We start from the raw sequence: 21,075 nt of genomic DNA, 5'->3' as shown, positions 1-21,075 counted from the left end.
CAAGCTAACTGGTGTATAGTTTCCTGTTTTCTGCCTCCCTCCTTGAATAGAAGGGTTATATTTGTTACTTTCCAGTCTGATGGAACCTTTCTAGAATCTTGGAAGATTAACACCAGCGCGTCTATTACCTCATTAGCCATCTAGGATAAGTCCATCAGGACCCGGAGATTTGTCACCCATCAGTTTGCTCAGTAATGTTTCCCTAGTGATTGTAATTTCACCAAGTTCCTCCCTCTCTTCCAGCTCCTGATTTACACCTATTACTGAAATGTTTTTTTGTATCCTCTGTACTGAAGGTAGAAGCAAAATATTTGTTCATTTCATCCACCATTTCCTTATTATCTACTGTTAACTCCCCATTCTCACTCTCTAAAGGACCAACACTCACTTTACTTACTCTTTTTCTGTTTAAATACTGTAGAAATTCTTGCTATCCGTTTTTACATTTCTATCTAGCTTCCCCTTATATTCTAATTTATTTCTCCTGATTAACTTTTTGGACATTCTCTGCTGTTCTTTATATTCTGACCAATCATCTGACCTGTTACTCATCTTTCTACAGTTATATGCTTTTTCCTTACGTTTGATACTTTCCCTATTTTCTTTAGTTAACCACAGGTGGTGGGTCCTCCCTTTCGAATTTTTCTTTATAGCAGGAATATACTTGTTCTGAGTATTCTGAATATCGCCTTAAGTGCCTGCCACTGCTTCTCTATTAATCTATCCTCTAGCCTAGTATTCCAGTTCACTTCAGCTAGCTCAGCTTTCATGCTCACATAGTTTCCCTTATTTAAGTTTAAAATAGTAGTCTTAGACCTACTCTTCTCCCTTTCAAACTGGATACAAAATTCAATCATATTGTGGTTGCTGCTCCCTAGGGGTACCTTGACTCTGAGGTGACTAATTAATCCTGTCACATTACACAATACCAAGTCTAATATAACTTGGTTGGTTCCAAAATGTGCTGCTCTAAGAAACTATCTCGAAAGCATTCTATGAACTTCTCATCCAGGCTTCTAAATCCGATCTGATTTTTCCAGTTTATAGGTAGATTAAAATCACCCATTATTATTGCCGCACTTTTATCACAAGCAGTCAATATTCCTTCTTGTATACTTTGTCCTAAATTGTGGTTACTGTTCAGGAGCCTGTAGACCACTCCCACTAGTGACTTCTTTCCCCTTCCTATTTCTCATGTCCAGCCAAACTGATTCTACATCCTGATCTACTGGAACAAGGTCATCTCTAACCATTGCACCAATGCCATCTTTGATTGCTACCCTCCACCTTTACCTAGCTTCCTATTCTTCTTGAATATCATATATTCAGGACCCAATCCTTGTCGTTCTGCAGCCATGTCTCCGTAGTTGCTCTCTGATCGTATTTATTAACTTCATTGTGCGCAATCAATTAATTTACTTTGTTATGATGCTAAGCACATTCAGATCCAGAGCCTTCAGTTTTGTCTTTTTATTACCTTTGTGACATCTAGTTTTGACTACTAGTGAATTGAGGTTTTTTTCCTGTCTGTCCCTTCTTGCCATTCTCTGACCCTCATTTCCCATATCGCTTTTTTGCTCTCCTGCTTTGACTCTACCCCTTGATTTGTTACCCAAGCTTCATCCCTCATCCCCCACGTTTAGTTTAAAGCCCTCTCTACTTCCCTAGTTATGCAGCTCGCTGGAACACTGGTCCCAGCATGATCCAGGTGTAGACTGTCCCAAGGATACAGCCCTCACTTTCCCCAGTACTGGTGCCAGTACCCCACAAACCGGAACCCACTTCTCCCACACTAGTCTTTGAGCCATGCATTCATCTCTCTAATTTTACTTGTCCTATGCCAATTTGCACATGGCTCGGGTAATAATCCAGAGATTATTACCTTTGAGGTTCTGCTTCATAATTTGGTGCCTAGCTCCTCATACTGACTATGCAGAACCTCTTTCCTTGTCCTGCCTATGTCATCGGTACCTACAAGGACCACGATAACTGGAACCATCCCTCTCCCACTGCAAGTTCTACTCCAGCCCTGAACAGATGTCCCGAAGCCTGGCACTGGGCTGGCAATACAGCCATCTGGGTTCTCACTCTTTGCTGCAGAGAACAGTGTCAATTCCCCTTAATGTACTGTCCCCTATTACCACTACTTTCCTGTTTGCTTTCCCCACTTGAACGGCTTTTTCTACCATGGTGCTATGGCCAGACTGCTCATCCTTCTTGCAGACCTCACTTTCGTCCACATAGGTTGTGAGCATCTCAAACCTGTTTGACAATTGCAAAATCTGAGGCTTCTCTGCTACTGTCTGCTCTGTCGCTTTACTCACAGTCACATCCTCCTGTCCCTCACCACTGACCAAAACAGAAAACCCTAATCTAAGAGATGTGAATGTCTTCTGGAACAACGTGTCCAGGTATTTCTGCCTCTCCCTTATGTTGCGCGGTATCTGCAGTTTGGCTTCCAGATCAATAATGCTGATCTGGAATTCCTCTAGCTGCTTACACTCTCTGCAGATGTTTTTGTCCCGGAAGAATTTGATGTCCAAAAGTACCCACATTCCACAGCTGCAATATCACACCTGTCCTGTCATTCTAACTTATGTTATTTAGTTAATTTACTTTAATTACTTTCTTCCTATGTATGCTACATTTTACTGTGCTTATTGAATGCTCCTACCACTGTCTACTAAAAGTTATATACTTCTTAACTACACAGGTATGTGTTTTAGATGTTTATTTTAATTATTTTATTTTTATTGCTGTTTTTATTTTTATAGTTTGATTTTAATTTTCAAGTTTTAGTTCCTTTCATTTATAGATCTACCTTAAATCCAGTGTCCTAAACTCGATATTCACACACTGTCCATTACACTGAGCACTTACTGGCCAATCAACTTATAGTTTCCTGTGACATCACAGTTGCTCTTTTTCCCACTGCTGCCTCACAACAGGTGAAATGGTGCACTCCTCAACTCCCGCCCGTCTCCAGCAGGTCCGTGTAGACTCCCAGCGAGGTAGGCCAATCTGCAATCCCCACTTTTTATTTGTAGGCATTCCTTGGCTTCCAACCATCTCCCATAGGTCTGCTCTGACTCCCAGCAAGGTACCAAATGCTCTAAATTTTGCCCCCTGGTTTTTGACTCCCCCGCTAAGGTAAATAGGTCGCCCCTATTTACTCAATCTCGGCACTTCATAATTTTGTACACTTCAATTAAGTTTCCCCTCATCCCCCTCTGTACCAAAGAAAACAACCCCAGCCTACCCAGTTGTTCCTCATAACCAAAATTCTCCATTCCTGGCAACATCCTCATAAATCTCCTCTGTACCCTCTCTATGCAATCCCATCTTTCCTTTGGAGGTGACCAGAACTGTACACAGTACTCCAGCTGTGATCTAACTAGTGTTTTATTCATTTCCAGAACAACTCCTTGCTCTTTTAGTCTATGTCTCAATTAATAAAGGAAATCAAACCATATTCCTTATTATTTGATACTTAATAGATCCTGGATACTTCTTTGATCCTGGATGGGCATCCAGAACCCGCCATCCCTTCCTGTCCCTCTCACCCATCCCATCTTCTAATCCCAGCCCTTGCCGTGTATTCACCATACCCCCTGACCTTCCCCTCTCTGATGCTGGACGTTCAGTGTTCAGCAAGGGACTCAGTTTCATACCCTTACTCTCTCATCTCAATGAATTCCGGGCTCGACACGATGCTGAACTCTTCTTCCGCTGCCTTTGACTCCGTGCTCACCTCTCCACCTGGACCCCTCCCTCTGGTCTCTTACCTGCTCTCAATCTTTTCATTGAGAACTGTCTCAGTTTCTCTGCTGTTCTCACCCACTCTAACCTGTCTCCTTTTGAACTTGCTGCACTCCGTTCTCTCAGGTCCAATCCTGACTTTATTATCAAACCTGCTGACAAGGGTGGTGCTGTTGTTGTCTGGTGTACTGACCTCTACCTTGCCAAGGCTGAGCGCCAGCTCGCAGACACTTCCTCCTACCTTCCCCTGGACCATGACCCACCAATGAAAATCAAACCATTGTTTCCAGGACTGTCACTGATCTTATCTCCTCTGGAGATCTCTCCACAGTTTCCAACCTCATAGTCTCTCAACCTCAGACAGCCCGCTTCTACCTCCTCCCCAAAATCCACAAACAGGACTGTCCCAATAGACCGATTGTGTCAGCCTGTTCCTGCCCCACGGAACTCATTTCTTCCTATCTTGACTCTCCACTTGTCCAGTCTCTGCCCACCTACATCTGCGATTCCTCTGATGCCCTACGTCATATCAACAATTTCCAGTTCCCTGGCCCTAAATGCCTTCTCTTCACCATGGACGTCCAATCCCGCTACTCCTCCATCCCCCACCAGGATGGTCTGAAGTCTCTCCGCTTCTTCCTTGAACAGAAGCCCAAACCATCCCCATCCACTACCACTCTCCTCCGTCTGGCTGAACTTGTTCTCTCACTGAACAATTTCTCCTTAAACTTGTCTCACTTCTTCCAAATAAAAGGTGTGACTATGGATACCCGCATGGGCCCCAGTTATGCCTGACTCTTTATGGGGTACGTGGAACATTCCTTGTTCCAGTCCTACTCAGGCCCCCTCCCACAACTCTTTTTTCGGTACGTCGAAGACTGTTTTGGTGCCACGTCATGCACTCGTCTGGACCTGGAAAAATTTATCAATTTTGCTTCCAATTTCCACCCCTCTATCGCCTTCACATGGTCCATCTCCAACACTTCCCTTCCCTTCTTTGACGTCTCTATCTCAATTTCTGGTGATAGACTGTCCACCAATATTCATTACAAGCCCACTGACTCCCACAGCTACCTCAACTACAGCTCCTCACACCCTGCTTCCTGTAAGGACTCCATCCCATTTTCTCAGTACTTTCGCCTCTGTCGCATCTATTCCAATGATGCCACTTTCCAAAACGGAGCTTCTGACATGTCTTCCTTCTTCCTTTACCGAGGTTTCCCACCTGTGATGGTTGACAGGCCCTCAACCGTGTCTGACCCATCTCCCGCGCATCCTCACTCACACCTTCCTCTCCCTCCCAGAATCATGATAGGGTCCCCCTTATCCTCACTTATCACCTCCGCATTCAAAGGGTCATCCTCCGCCATCTCCAGATTGATGCCACCATCAAACACAACTTCCCCTCAACCCCCCTGTCGGTATTCCATAGGGACCATTCCCTCCAGAACACCCTGGTCCACTCCTCCATCACCCCCAACACCTCATCCCCTTCCCACAGCACCTTCCCATGCAACCGCAGAAGGTGCAACACCTGCCCCTTTACCTTCTCCGTCTGTACCGTCCAAGGGCCCAAACCCTCCTTTCAGGTGAAGCAGTGCTTCACTTGCACCTATTTCAATTTAGCCTACTGCATTCGCTGCTCCCAATGTGGTCTCCTCTGCATCTGGAAGACCAAACGCAGACTGGGTGACTGCTTTGCTAAACACCTCCAGTCTGTCCTCAGGCGTGACCCAGACCTTCCTGTTGCTTGCCATTTCAACACACCATCCTGCTCTCATGCCCACCTGTCTGTCCTTGGTCTGCTGCAATGTTCTAGTGAAGCTCAACGCAAACTGGAGGAACAGCACCTCATCTTCTGATTAGGCACTTTACAGCCTCCCGGACTTAACATTGATTTCAAATTTCAGTCCCTCTGAGATGGCCTAGCAAATCACTCAGTTGTATGAAACCCCTATAAAGTCATAAAAAAAGGAATGAAACCAGACGGACCACACAGCATTGACCTAGGCACCGGAAACGACAATAGCATACTCAGCCTTGTCGACCCTGCAAAGTCCTCCATACTAACATCAGGAAGCTAGTGCCAAAATTGGGAGAGCTGTCTCACAGACTAGACGATATCCCAGACAACACCATCACCATCCTTGGGTATGTTCTGTCCCACCAGCAGGACAGACCCAGCAGAGGTGGTGGCACAGTGGTATACAGTCTGGAGGGAGTTGCCCTAGGAGTCCTCAACATCGACTCCGGGCCCCATGAAGCCTCATGGCATCAGGTCAAACATGGGCAAGGAAACCTACTGCTGATTACCACTTACTGCCCCCCTGCCCGCCTCAGCTGATGAATCAGTGCTCCACCATATTGAACACCACTTGGAGGAAGCACTGAGGGTGGCAAGGGTGCAAAATGTACTCTGGGTGGGGGACTTCAATGTTCATCACCAAGAGTGGCTCAGTAGCACAGCCACTGACTGAGCTGGACAAGTCCTAAAGGATGTAGTTGCTAGACTGGGTCTGCAGCAGGTGGCGAGGGAACCAACAAGAGGGAAAAGCATTCTTGACCTCATCCTCACCAAACTGTCTGCCGCAGATGCATCTGTCCATGACAGTATCGGTAGGAGTGACCACCGCACCGTCGTTATGGAGACGAAGTCCTACCTTCACATTGAGGATACCCTCCATCGTGTTGTGTGCCACTGCCAACATGCTAAATGGGATAGCTTTCAAACAGAGCTAGCAACTTAAGACTGGGCATCCGCGAGGCACTGTGGGTCATCAGCAGCAGAATTGTACTCAACCACAATCTGTAACCTATAGCCCGGCATATCCCCCACCCTACCATTACCATCAAGCCAGGGGATCAACCCTGGTTCAATGAAGAGTGCAGGATGGCATGCCAGAAGCAGAACCAGGCATACCTAAAAATGAGGTGTAAACCTGGTGAAGCTAAAACACAGGACTACTTGCATGCCAAACAGCATAAGCAGCAAGTGATAGACAGAGCTAAGCAATCCCATAACCAGCAGATCAGATCTAAGGTTAATAGGGCTATAGGTTACAGATTGTGGTTGAGTACAATTCTGCAGTCCTGCCACATCCAGTCGTGAATGGTGGTGGACAATTAAGCAACTCATTGGAGGAGGAGGCTCCACAAGTATCCCCATCCTCAATGATGGGGGAGCCCAGCACATCAGTGCAAAAGATAAGGCTGAAGGACTTGCTACAATCTTCAGCCAGAAGTGCCAAGTGGATGATCCATCTCCTCCTCCGGAGGTCCCCAGCATCACAGATGCCAGTCTTCAACCAATTCGATTCACTCCACGTGATCTCAAGAAACGGCTGACGGCACTAAACACTGCAAGGCAATGGGCCCTGACAATATTCCGGCAATAGTACTGAAGACTTGTGCTCCAGAACTTGCCCCTAGCCAAGCTGTTCCAGTACAGCTACAACACTGGCATCTACCTGGCTATGTGGAAAATAGCCCAGCTATGTCCTGTCCACAAAAAGCAGGACAAATCTAACCCAGCCAATTACCGTTCCATCAGTCTACTCTTGATCATTAGTAAAATAATGGAAGGGGTCATCAACAGTGCTATCATGCAGTACTTGCATAGAAATAACCTGCTCCCTGACACCCAGTGTGGGTTCTGCCAGGGCCACCCAGCTCCTGACCTCATTCCCACCTTTGTTCAAACATGAACAAAAGAGTTGAACTCCCAAGGTAAGATGAGAGTGACTACCCTGACATCAAGGCTGCATTTGACCAAGTCTGGCATCAAGGAACCCTAGCAAAACAAGTCAGTGGGAATCGGAGGAAAACTCTTCCCTGGTTGGAGTCATACCTAGCACAAAGGAAGGTGGCTGTGGTTGTTGGAGGACAGTCATCTCAGTTCCAGAACATCACTGCAGAAATTCCTCAGGGTAGTGTCCTCGGCCCAACCATCTTAGCTGCTTCATCAATGACCTTCCTTCCAAGAAAAGGTCAAAAGTGGGGATGCTCGCTAATGATCGCACAATGTTCAGCACCATTCACAACTCCTCAGATACTGAAACAGTCCATGTCCAAATGCAGCAAGACCTGGACAATATCCAGACTTGGGGCTGACAAGTGGCAAGTAACTTTTGCGCCACACAAGTAACAGGCAATGACCATCTCCAACCAGAGATAATCTAACCATTGCCCCATGATTTCAATGGCATTACCATCACTGAATCCCCCACTATCAGTACCCTGGGGGTTATCATTGACCAGAAACTGAACTGGAATAGCCATATAAATACTGTGTCTACAACAGCAGGTCAGAGGATAGGAATTCTGCAGTGAATAACTTACTTCCTGACTCCCCATAGCCTGGCCACCATCTACAAGGCACAAGGCAGGAGTGTAATGGAATACTCCTCATTTTCCTGAATAAGTGCAGCGCCCACAACACTCAAGAAATTCGATACCATCCAGGAGAAAGCAAGCTGCTTGATTGGCACCATATCCACAAACATTCACTCCCTCCACCACTGATGCACAGTGACAGCAGTGATGCACTGCAGGAATTCACCAAGCCTCATTAGACAGCACCTTCCAAACCCACGAACACTACCATCTAGAAGGACAAGGGCAGCAGATAGATGGGAACACCACCACCTGGAAGTTCCCTACCAAGTCACTCACCATCCTGACTGGGAAATATATCGCCGTTCCTTCACTGTCGCTGGGTCAAAATCCTGGAACTCCCTCCCTAACAGCACTGTGGGTGTACCTACTCCACAGGGACTGCAGCGGTTCAAGAAGGCAGCTCACCACCACCTTCTCAAGGGCAACTAGGAATGGGCAATAAATGTTGGCCCAGCCCGTGAAGCTAACATCCCATGAATGATTAAAAAAAAAAATCTAAGATGGTGTGAGAAGAGCCTTGTCATGTCTGTGCCAACAACGTCAAGTTATCACTGTTGGAGGAGCACCTTCACCATATACAATGCAGGGGTGCAAGAACAAGGCACCATCACCATCGCCTCAGGGCAAATAAATTTGGGCAATATATGCCAACCTTGTCAGCAGCACCAGCATCCTTACAATAAATTTCTAAAATATTTGCAGGGATATGGTAGTTTGTGTTGGGTGGGGAGAGTTTTAGTGTGCAGAGTGTGTGGCTGGAGAGGGTTACTGTGTGAATTGTAAGTCAAGTTTTCTGTATTTTTGTCAAGTTATATATATATTGACAGGTATTTTGCTGCAGTACTTATGATTCTAGGATGGCAACCTGGACTTCATGGCCAGGATTTTCCCCTCGGTGATTTGGGGGTGGGGCCCGCTTGCCATGGGGAAAATGACGTCGGGAGGAACCCCTGACATCATCCCAGTCCATTTAAATCTTCAGGAAGGTGGGTGGACAGTGAAATCAGCTGTCCACCCGCCGACTGCTAATTAACCTTGTTAAAAACCTGCCCGTCCAAGCTTAAGGCTGGTGGGCAGGCCAGGAGCCCCAGCGGACTCCAGATTATTCATGAAACTTCATCCACTGGCGGGATGAAGTTTCATGTCTGTTTTTTTAAAATTTAATGAACTTTGTGTTTCTTATTAACATGTCCCATCTCGTGTGACATTGTCACATGAGGGGGACATGTTAATAATTTTAATATTTCTCTATTTTTTGACTTTTCTTACCTGTCAGTAAACTCCCTGAGACAGCACTTTGTCTCGGGGGCAGTGCGCTCTTTTGCACGCATGCGCAAAAGAGCGCACTTTGACAGTTGGGGATTCCCTCCCCCCCTGCACAAGGAAGCACATAGCCCTTCCTGTCAGACAGGCCACTGGGCAGGCTTTAATTAACCCACCCGCTCAAAATGGCGGCGGGCCCCGTTTCAGCGGCGGGGGTAGTCTGCCCGCCCACTGCCGAGCCAGTGGGGCCCGCTCGCCCACCAAGGGCAAACTTCTGCCCCACGTTTTTAAATTCTACCATGGCAGGTTGTGCAATTGAATGCAATAAGTCTGGAAAAAAAGAATGTGCATAAATGAAATCACATTGTTCGTGAATGAAAGAAATTCACTGCCATCAACATAGTGGCTCTTAATGCCCTCTGAAGTGAGCAAACCATTCCATTGTACAAACAATTGCCAAAGATCCCCCTACATCTTTCAGGGCAGCTTGGGATGGGGAATGACAATCCTGCTAAGATCTCCTGATCTCCCCCAAGAACAAATAAATAACAGGATTGATATACCAGGCTGTGTACGTGGATGTGTAATGTGCTGGCCTAAGCTAGCTGAGGGCTTTCCAGGATAGAGTGCAGTTGATGTTGAGTACTGTCATGATGATGTTAAAGGTCATTGGGAATGGGAGCAACAATCTACGGCTCTGGCTGGTTATTCGGATTGTGCACATTTGGTGTGTGAGTCTACCTCTGTGTCAGTGCATTGCTGGAATTAACTGATTACTCCCTTGGTGCAGGACCGTGATGTGCGTGAGGGAGCAGACATGCTGATGGTCAAACCGGGAATGCCTTACCTGGACATTGTCCGCGAGGTGAAAAACAAAGTAAGTTTGTGTACATTCCCTTTGCCTATTAGCTGTGGCAGGGATGACTGGTGGACTGATTTTGTGCAGTCAGCAAGCTGAGTTTATAGGCTTTGGGAGCACCTAGCTGATAGTGGCTTCTGTTTATAGGATTTGGGGCCCCTCAGCTCATGGTGGGCTGGGTTTATAGGGTTTGGCATCCCTCAGTTGACAGCCTGAGCTGGAGGAGCTTTTTCTTCAGTAATTTCATCCTGTCTCTTCTTGAGGATACTGAGTCACAGAATAATAGGAGGCTGCCTGGAGGAAGGGCTCATCATCATTAGTGTTCTTCTCCTGGCTGTGGAACATTGAGTCTTGTTGTCATGGGTCCTGTTGGAGCAGATAGACTCTTCATTTGGTTTCTGAGTGGCTTGATATTTAGCTCAGTGAAGGCAGGAGTATTCCTGTTGTGGTGAAGTGCCACTTGGAGTCATGTTCCGAGTTTCCTGCTACCTTCATCTCTCCCTGAAGGCAATGTCACTGACTGTTAAGTGAAGTTCAGTATAGCTGCTGAGATACAGAGTGCGCAATACATCAGAATGTCAAGATGATTTCTCTGAATTTAGTGATTTGCTGCATTTACTGAATGCTTTGTGTTTAGCAGTTGGTCAGCTCTCTCTCTCTCTTTCCCTTCAGCACCCCTCACATCCGCTGGCAATTTACCATGTCTCAGGAGAGTTTGCGATGCTGTGGCATGGGGCCCAGGCTGGAGCGTTTGACCTCAGGACTGCTGTCATGGAGGCTCTGACCAGCTTCAGGAGGGCAGGTAACATTCTTAACCAAACAATCAGCACTCCTACCAGTGTGTTAATCCCTTGCATGAAACCAGGTTCCAGCGCTGTGTCCTTAGACCCTGCAATTCATAGCAAGCTCTGTGCAGTCCCCAAGAACACAGGCGGTGGGGGAATATGGAGCCTGAGTTATTTTGTAGTTGCCTTTGATGGTCCTGATCTTTGGACACCCAGTCCGGGAGTTGGCAGGGAGTGAGAAAGGCAAAGGACCTCCTTTTGGCTTTGCTTCTAGAGCTGGCCAAGGTGGCCATCTATAGGTCCAGGTTGGTCATGACTCCTATTGGGAGCGGGGAGATGGGGTTGCTCTGCCTGCCTCTCTTCCCTTGCTTTGTCCAGGTTGCTCTGGAGAAGGAGCATGTGGTGTCTGCTGGGATGCTGGAAACCTTCCGTGCCCAGTATGTACTGCAGTGAATGGAGTATTTGGTGGAGACTGACAAAAATATTAAAGTTTCCACTCTTGTGTGGTTTTGCTTTCAATTAGTTGTGCCCCTTTAAAAGGGAGAATTTAGGTTTGTTTTTATTTGAAATTCAGGCAATCCACATAGAATGTCCACCTAGAGTATTTCTTGTACAATAGTTGTGCCTGAACAAACAGGAAAAAATTAGTCTGACTTTCTGTTGTCCAGTAATCTTCTCTTGTTCAGTGCTGATGTATGGATAGCTCAGCCTATGTCCTGTCCCCTCTGCTAAAGGAACTGGCTGCTGTTGGTTTTGGTCTAGTGGCTGTGACAGCCCTTGAGTACCTTCACCAAATGATCATTCTTTAGATGAGAACCTGGACAACATATGGTAACCTGCTATTCAACCATGTAGAGCGTCACCACTGAGACGCTACCCGTGCACAATGTGCTTGTACGCTGCCATATACAATCCAGCAGAGATAAGTGGACAGTGGCTGGGGAGGAACTCAGACTAATTCTTGTTTCTCTTAAATCTTTTGAAATTGGCACCTGGTTAATGAGCTCCAGTGCACTCTGACATTCAGAGACATTGCAAATATCTTCAGGAGCCAGGCAAGTAGGTTATGGATACAAGAATTGCTCAGTCCCTCCTGGAACGTTTTTACAGGTTCTCAGTGGGACATCCTGTAGGGGACTGGCTCGGGTGAAACATTCTATAGGAGGCTGGCTCAAGTGGGACATTCTATGGGGACTGGCTCAGGTGGGCATTCTATAGGGGACTGGCTTGGGCGGGACGTTCTGTAGGGAATTTCTCATTGATTGCTCCTTCTTGAGGATGTTGTATGGATGTGTTAACTGAATTGCTCTGGTTCTCTATTGATAACGCCTGCTGGACATTCTCTGGTAGTTTTGGTGTAATCTGTTGCAGTGACAATCCCATCATTCCTCATTCCTCCTCAAGCACAGTAAGATGTGCACTGGCTGGTGGATCCGTCTGGTGATTCTTTTCCAGTTCAATGTTCATTTAAGTGTAATGATAATTTACTTGTGTGGTGTTTATTCTACCCATAGGTGCTGATATCATCATCACGTACTATGTGCCACAGATCCTGAAATGGCTGAAGGACATTTGATGCCACTTCGTCTAGGACACAGAATTCACAGGGTTATGGGGAATTATAACCATTCCCACAGACCTCCCTTCTCATGTTCACCCTCTCCCCCTCTCCTGTTTATGTCAGGTACCACAGCCAATATTATTCCAAATACATGCTTTTAAACCTGAACTCCCGTGTTAAACCAAAAATAGATTTTTACAGAAGTGTTTAGCACCGTTCTGATTTAGTTGCATAATGTGTATGAGTGGAAGAGAAAGTGAGAAAGTCAATGAAGTGAGCTGTTGGAAGATTATACAGTTGATTGACTGCATTTCTGTTAAGTATCTGATTTTTGTGAAGGATCTGTTGTGCTTTGAAAGCACACAGAGCATCAGGGATCTTAAACTGAATGAATTGACAGGCTTTGTGAATTAATCATGTGACAGGGATTTTAATGTACTGTGTTGTAACCGTTGCTGACATGTGCCTTTTGATGCATTCTATTACACATTACCTATATTACTTGTAATTGAAATGTGAAACCCTGTGAACAATTGCAAATTCAATAGAATTTTCTGTTTTAATAAAACAAGCTAAGAAACTAAGTGCAGTTTACTCTGCCTCTTAGAGTTGGAGTGAGTCACTTCTTTTGAGCTTCATTGTGTTTCCTTGTAATTCCCTGACCTATTCATAAAACGGTAGCTATATTTATGATATTCATCTTTGGGGGTGGGGTGCGGAGGATACTTTTTTATGTCCATTAGGATATTTGGAGGGGGAAACATTTTTACCAGTTTTATCACCCAGTATGATTATTATGTGCTCCCAGATTAGGTAGATTACAACCAGCTGTTGTGATGAATCTTTATAAAAAATTGGTTTGGCCTCAACTTTAATACACTGTTCAGTTCTGGGCCACACTTTAGGAAGGATGTGAATGCTTTAGAGAGGGTGCAGAAAAGATAGAGAATAGTTCCAGGGATGAGACTTCAGTTACATGGACAGATTGGAGAAGCTGGGATTGTTCTCCTTAGAGCAGAGATGGTTGAAAGGTACTTGATAGAGCTATTCAAAATCAAGAGGGGTTTGGACACTGTAGATAGAGAGAAACTGTTCCCATTGGAGAAAGGGTTGAGAACTGGAGAACACAGATTTCAGGTGATTGCCACAAAGAACAAAAGTGAAATGAGGAAAACCTTTTTTATGCAGCAAGAGGTTAGGATCCAGAATGTGCTGCTTGAGAGTGTGACAGAGTCAGATTCAATCATGGTTTTCAAAAAGAAATTGGATGAGCCTTTGCAGAACTACAGGGAAAGGCCCAGGGAGTGGGACTAGCTGAGTTGCTCATGCAGAGAGTTGGCTTGGTCTCAATGGACCAAAAGGCCTTCTTCACTGCTGTAACGATGCAATAATTTTGTTCTTGCAATGTGAGTTTCGAGCCAGCTGTTCCTGCAGTGAGAGTATTGAGCACTCCCATACTCTTCCCTGGCTGAAGAATCTGGAACTAGGGGACCTATTCTCAGGATAAGGGGTCAGCCATTTAGGGGTGGGATGTGGAGAAATTTCTTCACTCAAAGGGTTTTGAATTTTTGGAATTCTTTAACTGAGAATTCTGAGTTGTTGAGTAAATTCAAGGCTGAGATTGATAAGAGTTTTCAACACTAAGGAAATCAAGAGATCTGGAAATAGGATGGCAAGGTGGAGTTAAGGTAGAAGATTAGCCAAGATCTTAATGAGGAGTGGAGCAGGCTCAAGGGGCTGAATGGTCCTGTACTCCCCTCCTCTTATTTCTTATGTTCTTATAGGAATTTTCCAAAAAGGCAGGGAAAATATGCAGAGGTACAGAAATATAGAAGGTACAGAGGAGATAAAAAGGGAATAAGAAGGGGAAAGAGAGTGCATGAGAACAGATTAATGGGGACATAAATGGGAACACAAAAGTATTTTATCAACACAAATAATAAAAGGGTAGTCAAAGGAAAGGCTGGGCCGATAAGGCACCAAAAAGGAGATATTCTTGTGAAGGCATAGGGCATGGCTGTTGTATTAAATGAGTATCTTACACCTGTCTCCATCAGAGAAGAGGATGCTGCCAATGTAACTGTAAAGGAGGAAGGCAGTAGAGATATTGGAGAAAAATAGATAGAGAAAAGGTACTTAAAATGTTGGCAGGGTTCAAAAGCAGAAAAGTCACCTGGTCCAAATAGATTGCATCCAAGGTTATTAAGGGAAATAATGGTGGAAATTGCAGAGGCTATGACGACATTCTTTCAGTCTTTCATGGATATGGGAGTGGGATAAAAAGGGGAGAGGAATGAAATCCTTTTATACCTCTTCCCTTCCCACTTTCCTGGGCCCCAAAAGCTCCTTCCAGATGAAATAAATTTACTTGTATATTTTTCATTTTAGTGTACGAGTGCATTATAGATTGATGAGGCCAAATGCAGACTGAGTCATCATTTTTGCAGTATATCTCCATTCAGTCAGAAGTGTTCCCATAAGTGTCTGGTCACCTGTCATTTGAATTCTCAACCCCACTCTCTCTCTCTCTCTCTCTCTGTCCTTGGCCTCCTACATTGTTCCAATGGAGCTGAATGTAAGCTAGTGGAACAGTGCCTTCTCTTTCAGTTAGTCACTTTACAGCCTTCCAGACCGAATATTAAGTTCAACAATTTCAAATTATAACTACTGATCGCACGTTTGCAGTAGTTGCTGGTAACAATTCTGCTTTTGACATTTATCAGATACTCGAGAGTCATCTTTTGTTTTACCCCTTTTGCCTTGCACCATCATTGCTTTTATCATATAATCTCTCCTGCTTCAACCCTGTCACAGACCTTCCCTTTTCTTCCTCCCCTCCCCACTTTCTCCGCTTCTGAGTTTAAAACCTGTTACATCTCTAACATTTTCCAGTTCTGCCAAAAAGTCATCGACCTAAAACACTAACTCTGTTTCTCTCTCCACAGATGCTGCCTGACTGATGAGTATTTCCAGAAATACTGAATATTTTGCATCAGTATTTACTGGAGGTTAAACAGGGTGAATATGACATTAGAAGAAGACATCAAAAAAGATGTAATGACATTTAAGATAGAAAGGGCAAGATATTTGATAAACTAGAAAGGATAAACACCTTAGGATGGATTGCATCCCCACATATTAAAAAAAATAGGGAACAGGTAACAATAGTATTATTATGTATAAATTCAATAGAAAAGTGTAAATAGAATAGTGTCAGAGGACTGGCAGACCCAGTCCCAGAATGTGATTCTTATATATAAATAGGAAGATAGAACAAACCCAGGTAATATAGACCAGTTAGCTTAACATCAGAGGTAGGAATAGAAAAATATCTAAAAACTGAAAATATGGATTTCAAAATGGAAGGTCATTCTTGACCAACCTTATTGAATTCTTTAAAGCTGTAATAGAAAGAGTAGACTAGGGTAATGTAGTACATGTAATATATTTGGATTTTCAAAAGGACTTTGGTAAGGTACTGCATAGACTCATGACTAAGATCAGAGATTAAAGACAGGTAGCAGAATGGATAGCAAGCTGGCTCGCGCTCTCTCTCTATGTAGTGTCCTTGTTGACCAAGGGTTGCCAATTATGGTTTATACCATGATATCATTATGGGGTAAGGAGAGGAAACAGGTGCCAAGAAATAACTCAGCCGATAGGGGAATTGAACCTATACTGTTGGCGTTATTCTTCACCATACTCTTAACCATCTAACCAACTGAGCTAACCAACCCCCAACAAGCTATCTGTAGAATAGAAAAGAGTGTGGGGTGAAGGATAATTACTCAAACTGATAAAAGATGGGAAGTGGTTCTACAGGGATTGGCGCTGGGACCAATCTTGTTCACCATTTACATAACTCCCTTGAAATCAGGAACTGGAAGTACAATTTCAAAATTGCTGGATGGCAACAGATGAGAGGGGGAGTGGTGCAGTTAATTCTGAGAAAGCATGACTGTGTAATTGGCAAATAAACTTCAATACAATTAAGTGTGAGTGAATACATTTAGGTAGAAAGAATAAGGCTGCTACATCTTCCTTGAAAATAAGTGTCTAAATGAGTTAGAGGAACAGCGGGTTCTAGGGTTACAAATAAATCATTCTAATTAGCAACACATGTTAATAAGGCCATAAAAAGGAAACAAAGCACAAGGGTTCATTTCTAAAAGAGGGACATTTTGTTAAATTTGTCCAGAACCTTGGTTAGTCCACACTTAAGAGTACTGTGCACAATTCTGGTCTCTATATAATAAGAAGGGGATATGGAAGCACTGGAGAAGGTGCAAAAAAAAATCTACAAGGATGATACAAGAAATGAGAGACCTATCATGAAAGCTAGAACAGGTTGGGGCTCTTCTCAAAAAGGGAGAGCTGAGGGATAATCAGAAAATGCCTTTCATATTATGAAAGGGTTTAATAGAGGAGACTTTGAGATGATGTTTCTATGTGAGGGGGAACATAAATATACAATAGTCACTAATAATCCAATAGGGAATTCAGGAGAAACTTCTTTATCCACAGAATGTTAAGAATGTAGAACTCACTACCACAAACACACAAATTAGGAGCAGTAGGTCACTCAGCCCCTCGAGCCGGCTCCGCCATTCAATAAGATCATGGTTGATCTGAATGTAACCTCAACCCCATATACTCCCAATAACCTTTCACCCCCTTGTTAATCAAGAATCTATCTAGCTCTGCCTTAAAAATATTCAAAGACTCTGCTTCCACCGCCTTTTGAGGAAGCGAGTTCCAAAGACACAACAATCTGAGAGAAAAAAATTCTCCTCATCTCTGTCTTAAATTAGCGACCTCTTATTTTTAAACAATGACCCCTAGTTCTAGATTCTCCCACAAGAAGAAACATCCTCTCCACATCCGCCCCGTCAAAACCACTCAGGATCTTATATGTTTCAATCAAGCTGTCTCTTACTTGTCTAAATTCAAGTGGATACCAGCCTAACCTGTCCACCCTTTCCTCAAAAGATAACCCACTCATTCCTGGTATTAGTCTCGTAAACCTTCTCTGAACTGCTAATGCATTTACATCTTTCTTTAAATAAGGAGACCAGTACTGTACACAGTACTACAGATGTGATCTCACCAGTGCCCAGTATAACTGAAGTATAACTTCCCTGCTTTTGTAATTAATTCCCTCATGAAAAATAATAACATTCTATTAGCTTTCCTAATTACCTGCTGTGTCTGCATACTAACCTTTTGTGACTAATGCACTAGGGCACCCAGATCCCTCCGAATCTCAGAGCTCTGCAATCTTTCACCACTTGGATAATAAGCTTCCTTTTTATTCTTCCTGCCAAAATGAACAATTTGACATTTTCCCACATTATACTCCATTTGCCAGATCTTTGCCCACTCACAACCTATCTGTGTCACTTTGTAGCCTCCTTACATTCTCTTCACAATTTACTTTCCTACTTATCTTTGTGTCATCAGCAAATTTAGCCACCATTCCTTCTAAATCTAAATCATTCACATAAATTGTAAAACGTTGAGGCCTTAGCCCTGATCCATGTGGCACACCACTCGTCACATCCTGCCAACCAGAAAAAGACCCATTTATGCCAATTCTGCTTTCTGTGAGCTAACAAATCTTCTATCCCTGCCAATTTGTTGCCCCCTACACCATGAGCTTTTATTTTCTGCAATTACCTTTGATGTGGCACTTTATCAAATGCCTTCTGGAAATCTAAGTACAGTACATCCACCAGTTCCCTTTATCCACATGTGACTCCTTGAAAGAACTCCAATAAATTGATTAAACATGATTTCCCTTTTACAAAACCATGTTGAGTCTGCCTGATTGCCTTGAATTTTTCTAAGTGCCCTGCTATAACATCTTTAATAATAGCTTCTAACATTTTCCCTGTGACAGAAGGAAGATGATTGTAGTTGTTGGAGGTTAGTCACCTCAGCTCCAGAACATCACTGCAGAAGTTCCTCAGGTTAGTGTCCTAGGCCCAACCATCTTCAGCTGCTTCATCAATGACCTTTCTTCTATCATAAGGTGGAGATGTTCGCTGATGATTGCACAAAGTTCAGCACCATCTGTAACTCCTTAGATACTGAAGCAGTCCATGTCCAAATGCAACAAGGACGATATCCAGGCTTGGGCTGATAAGTGGCAAGTAACATTCGAACTGCACAAGTGCCAGGCAATGATCATCTCCAACAAGAGAGAATCTAACCATTGCCCCTTTACGTTCAATGGCATTACCATCACTGAATCAACATCCTGGTGGTTACCATTGACCAGAAACTGAACTGGACTAGCCATATAAATACTGTAGCTAGAAGAACAGGTCAGAGGTTAGGGATCATGCAATGAGTAACTCACTTGATTCCCCAAAGCCTGTCCACCATCTATAAGGCACAAGTCAGGAGTGTGATGGAATACTCCCCCTTTGTCTGGATGAGTGCAGCTCCCACAACACTCAAGAAGCTGGATACCATTAAGGATAAAGCAGCCTGCTTGACTGGCACCATATCCACAAACATTCACTCCCTCCGCCACCAACGCACAATAGCAGCAGTGTGTACCACCTACAAGATGCACTGCAGGAATTCACCTGTGCTCCTTAGACAGCACCTTCCAAACCCACGAACACTACCATCTAGAAAGACAAGGGCAGCAGGCACATGGGAACACTACAATCTGGAGGTTCCCCTCCAAGTCACTCACCATCCTGACTTGGAAATATATTGCCGTTCCTTCACTGTTGCTGGGTCAAAATCCTGAAACTCCCTCCCTAACAGCACTGTGGGTGTACCTACACCATATGAACTGTAGCGGTTCAAGAAGGCAACTCACACCATCTTCTCACGGGCAATGAGGGATCGAAAATAAATGCTGGCCCATTGTTGCTGGGTTGTATTTGTCCTTTATTTTGTGTACAGGACATACCTGGGCAATTTTCCACATAGCTGGGTAGATGCCAGTATTGTAGCCGCACCGGAACAGCTTGGCTAGAGGTGTGGAAAGTTCTGGAGCACAAGTGTTCAGTACTATTGCCGGAATATTGTCAGGGTCCATAGCCTTTGCAGTATTTAGTGCCTTCAGCCATTTCTTGATATCACATGGAGTGAATCGAATTGGCTGAAGACTGGCATCTATGATGCTGGGCACCCCTGAAGGAGGCCGAGATGGATCATCCACTTGGCACGTCTGGCTGAAGATTGTAGCAAATTCTTCAGCCTTATCTTTTGCACTGATGTGTTGGGTTCCTCCATCATTGAGGATGGGGATATTTGTGGAGCCTCCTCTTCCAGTGAGTTGTTTAATTGTCCACCACCATTCACAACCGGATGTGGCAGGAGTGCAGAGCTTAGATCTGATCCGTTGGTTGTGGGATCGCTTAACTCACTTGCTGCTTGTTCTGTTTGGCACGCAAATAGTCCTGTGTTATAGCTTCGCCAGGTTAGCGCCTCATTTTTAAGTAAGCCTGGTATTGCTCCTGGCATGCCCTCCTGCACTCATCATTAAACCAGGGTTGATCCCCTGGCTTGATGGTGATGGTAGAGCAGGGGATATGCCGGGCCATGAAGTTACAGATTGTATTCGAGTACAGTTTTGCTGCTGCTGATGGCCCATAGTGCATCATGGATGCCCAGTCTTGAGTTGCTAGATCTGTTTGAAATCTATCCAATTCAGCATGGCGGTAGTGCCACACAACACGATGGAGTGTATCCTCAATGTGAAGGTGGGACTTCATCTCCACAACAACCGTGCAGTGGTTACTCCTACCGATATAGTCATGGACAGATGCATCTGTGGCATACAGGTTGGTGAGGATGAGATCAAGTATGTTTTTCCTTCTTATTCGTTCCCTCACCACCTGACACAAACCCAGTCAGCAACTATGTTCTTTATGACTCCAACAGCTCGGTTCGTACTTGTGCTACCGAGCTACTCTTGGTGATGAACATTGAAATCCTCCACCCAGAGTACTCTCTGTGCCCTTGCCACCCTCAATGCTTCCTCCAAGTGGTGTTCAACATGGAGGAGCACTGATTCATCAGCTGGGGTGCGCAGTATGTGGTAATCAGCAGGAAGTTTCCTTGCCCATGTTTGACCTGATGCCATGAGACTTCATGGGGTCCGGAGTCAATGTTGAGGACTCCCAGGGCAACTCCCTCCCGACTGTATACCGCTGTGCCACTATCTCTGCTGGGTCTGTCCTGCCGGTGGGACAGGACATACCCAGGGATGGTAATGGTGGTGTCTGGGACATTATCTGTAAGGTATGATTCTGTGAAGATGATATGTCAGGCTGTTGCTTGACTAATCTGTGAGACAGCTCTCCCAATTTTGGCACAAGTCCCCAGATGTTGTTAAGGAGGAATTTGCAGGGTCAGCAGGGTTGAGTTTGCTGTTTTTTTCCAGTGCTTAGGTCAATGCTGTGTGGTTCTTCCGGTTTCGTTCCTTTTTT

At 44.7% G+C, this 21,075-nt stretch overlaps 1 protein-coding gene across 2 annotated transcripts in view; it reads left to right on the top strand.

Moving 5' to 3' along the window:
• Positions 1-13,206, top strand: part of alad (aminolevulinate dehydratase) — a 42,513-nt gene extending 29,307 nt beyond the window's left edge. For both annotated transcript variants that reach the window (XM_041192857.1, XM_041192858.1), the window contains exons 10-12: positions 10,208-10,294; positions 10,949-11,078; positions 12,576-13,206. In XM_041192857.1, the coding sequence (XP_041048791.1) occupies positions 10,208-10,294; positions 10,949-11,078; positions 12,576-12,637 (279 nt within the window). In that variant the 3' untranslated portion in view covers positions 12,638-13,206. The remainder of the gene's footprint in view (positions 1-10,207; positions 10,295-10,948; positions 11,079-12,575) is intronic.
• The last annotated feature ends 7,869 nt before the right edge of the window (positions 13,207-21,075 follow it).

The sequence above is a fragment of the Carcharodon carcharias genome, chromosome 8, assembly GCF_017639515.1.
Source record: "Carcharodon carcharias isolate sCarCar2 chromosome 8, sCarCar2.pri, whole genome shotgun sequence".
NCBI classification, from domain to species: Eukaryota; Metazoa; Chordata; class Chondrichthyes; order Lamniformes; family Lamnidae; genus Carcharodon; species Carcharodon carcharias.
Note: the sequence above shows the minus strand (reverse complement) of the source record. Positions and strands in the feature narration are given on the sequence as shown.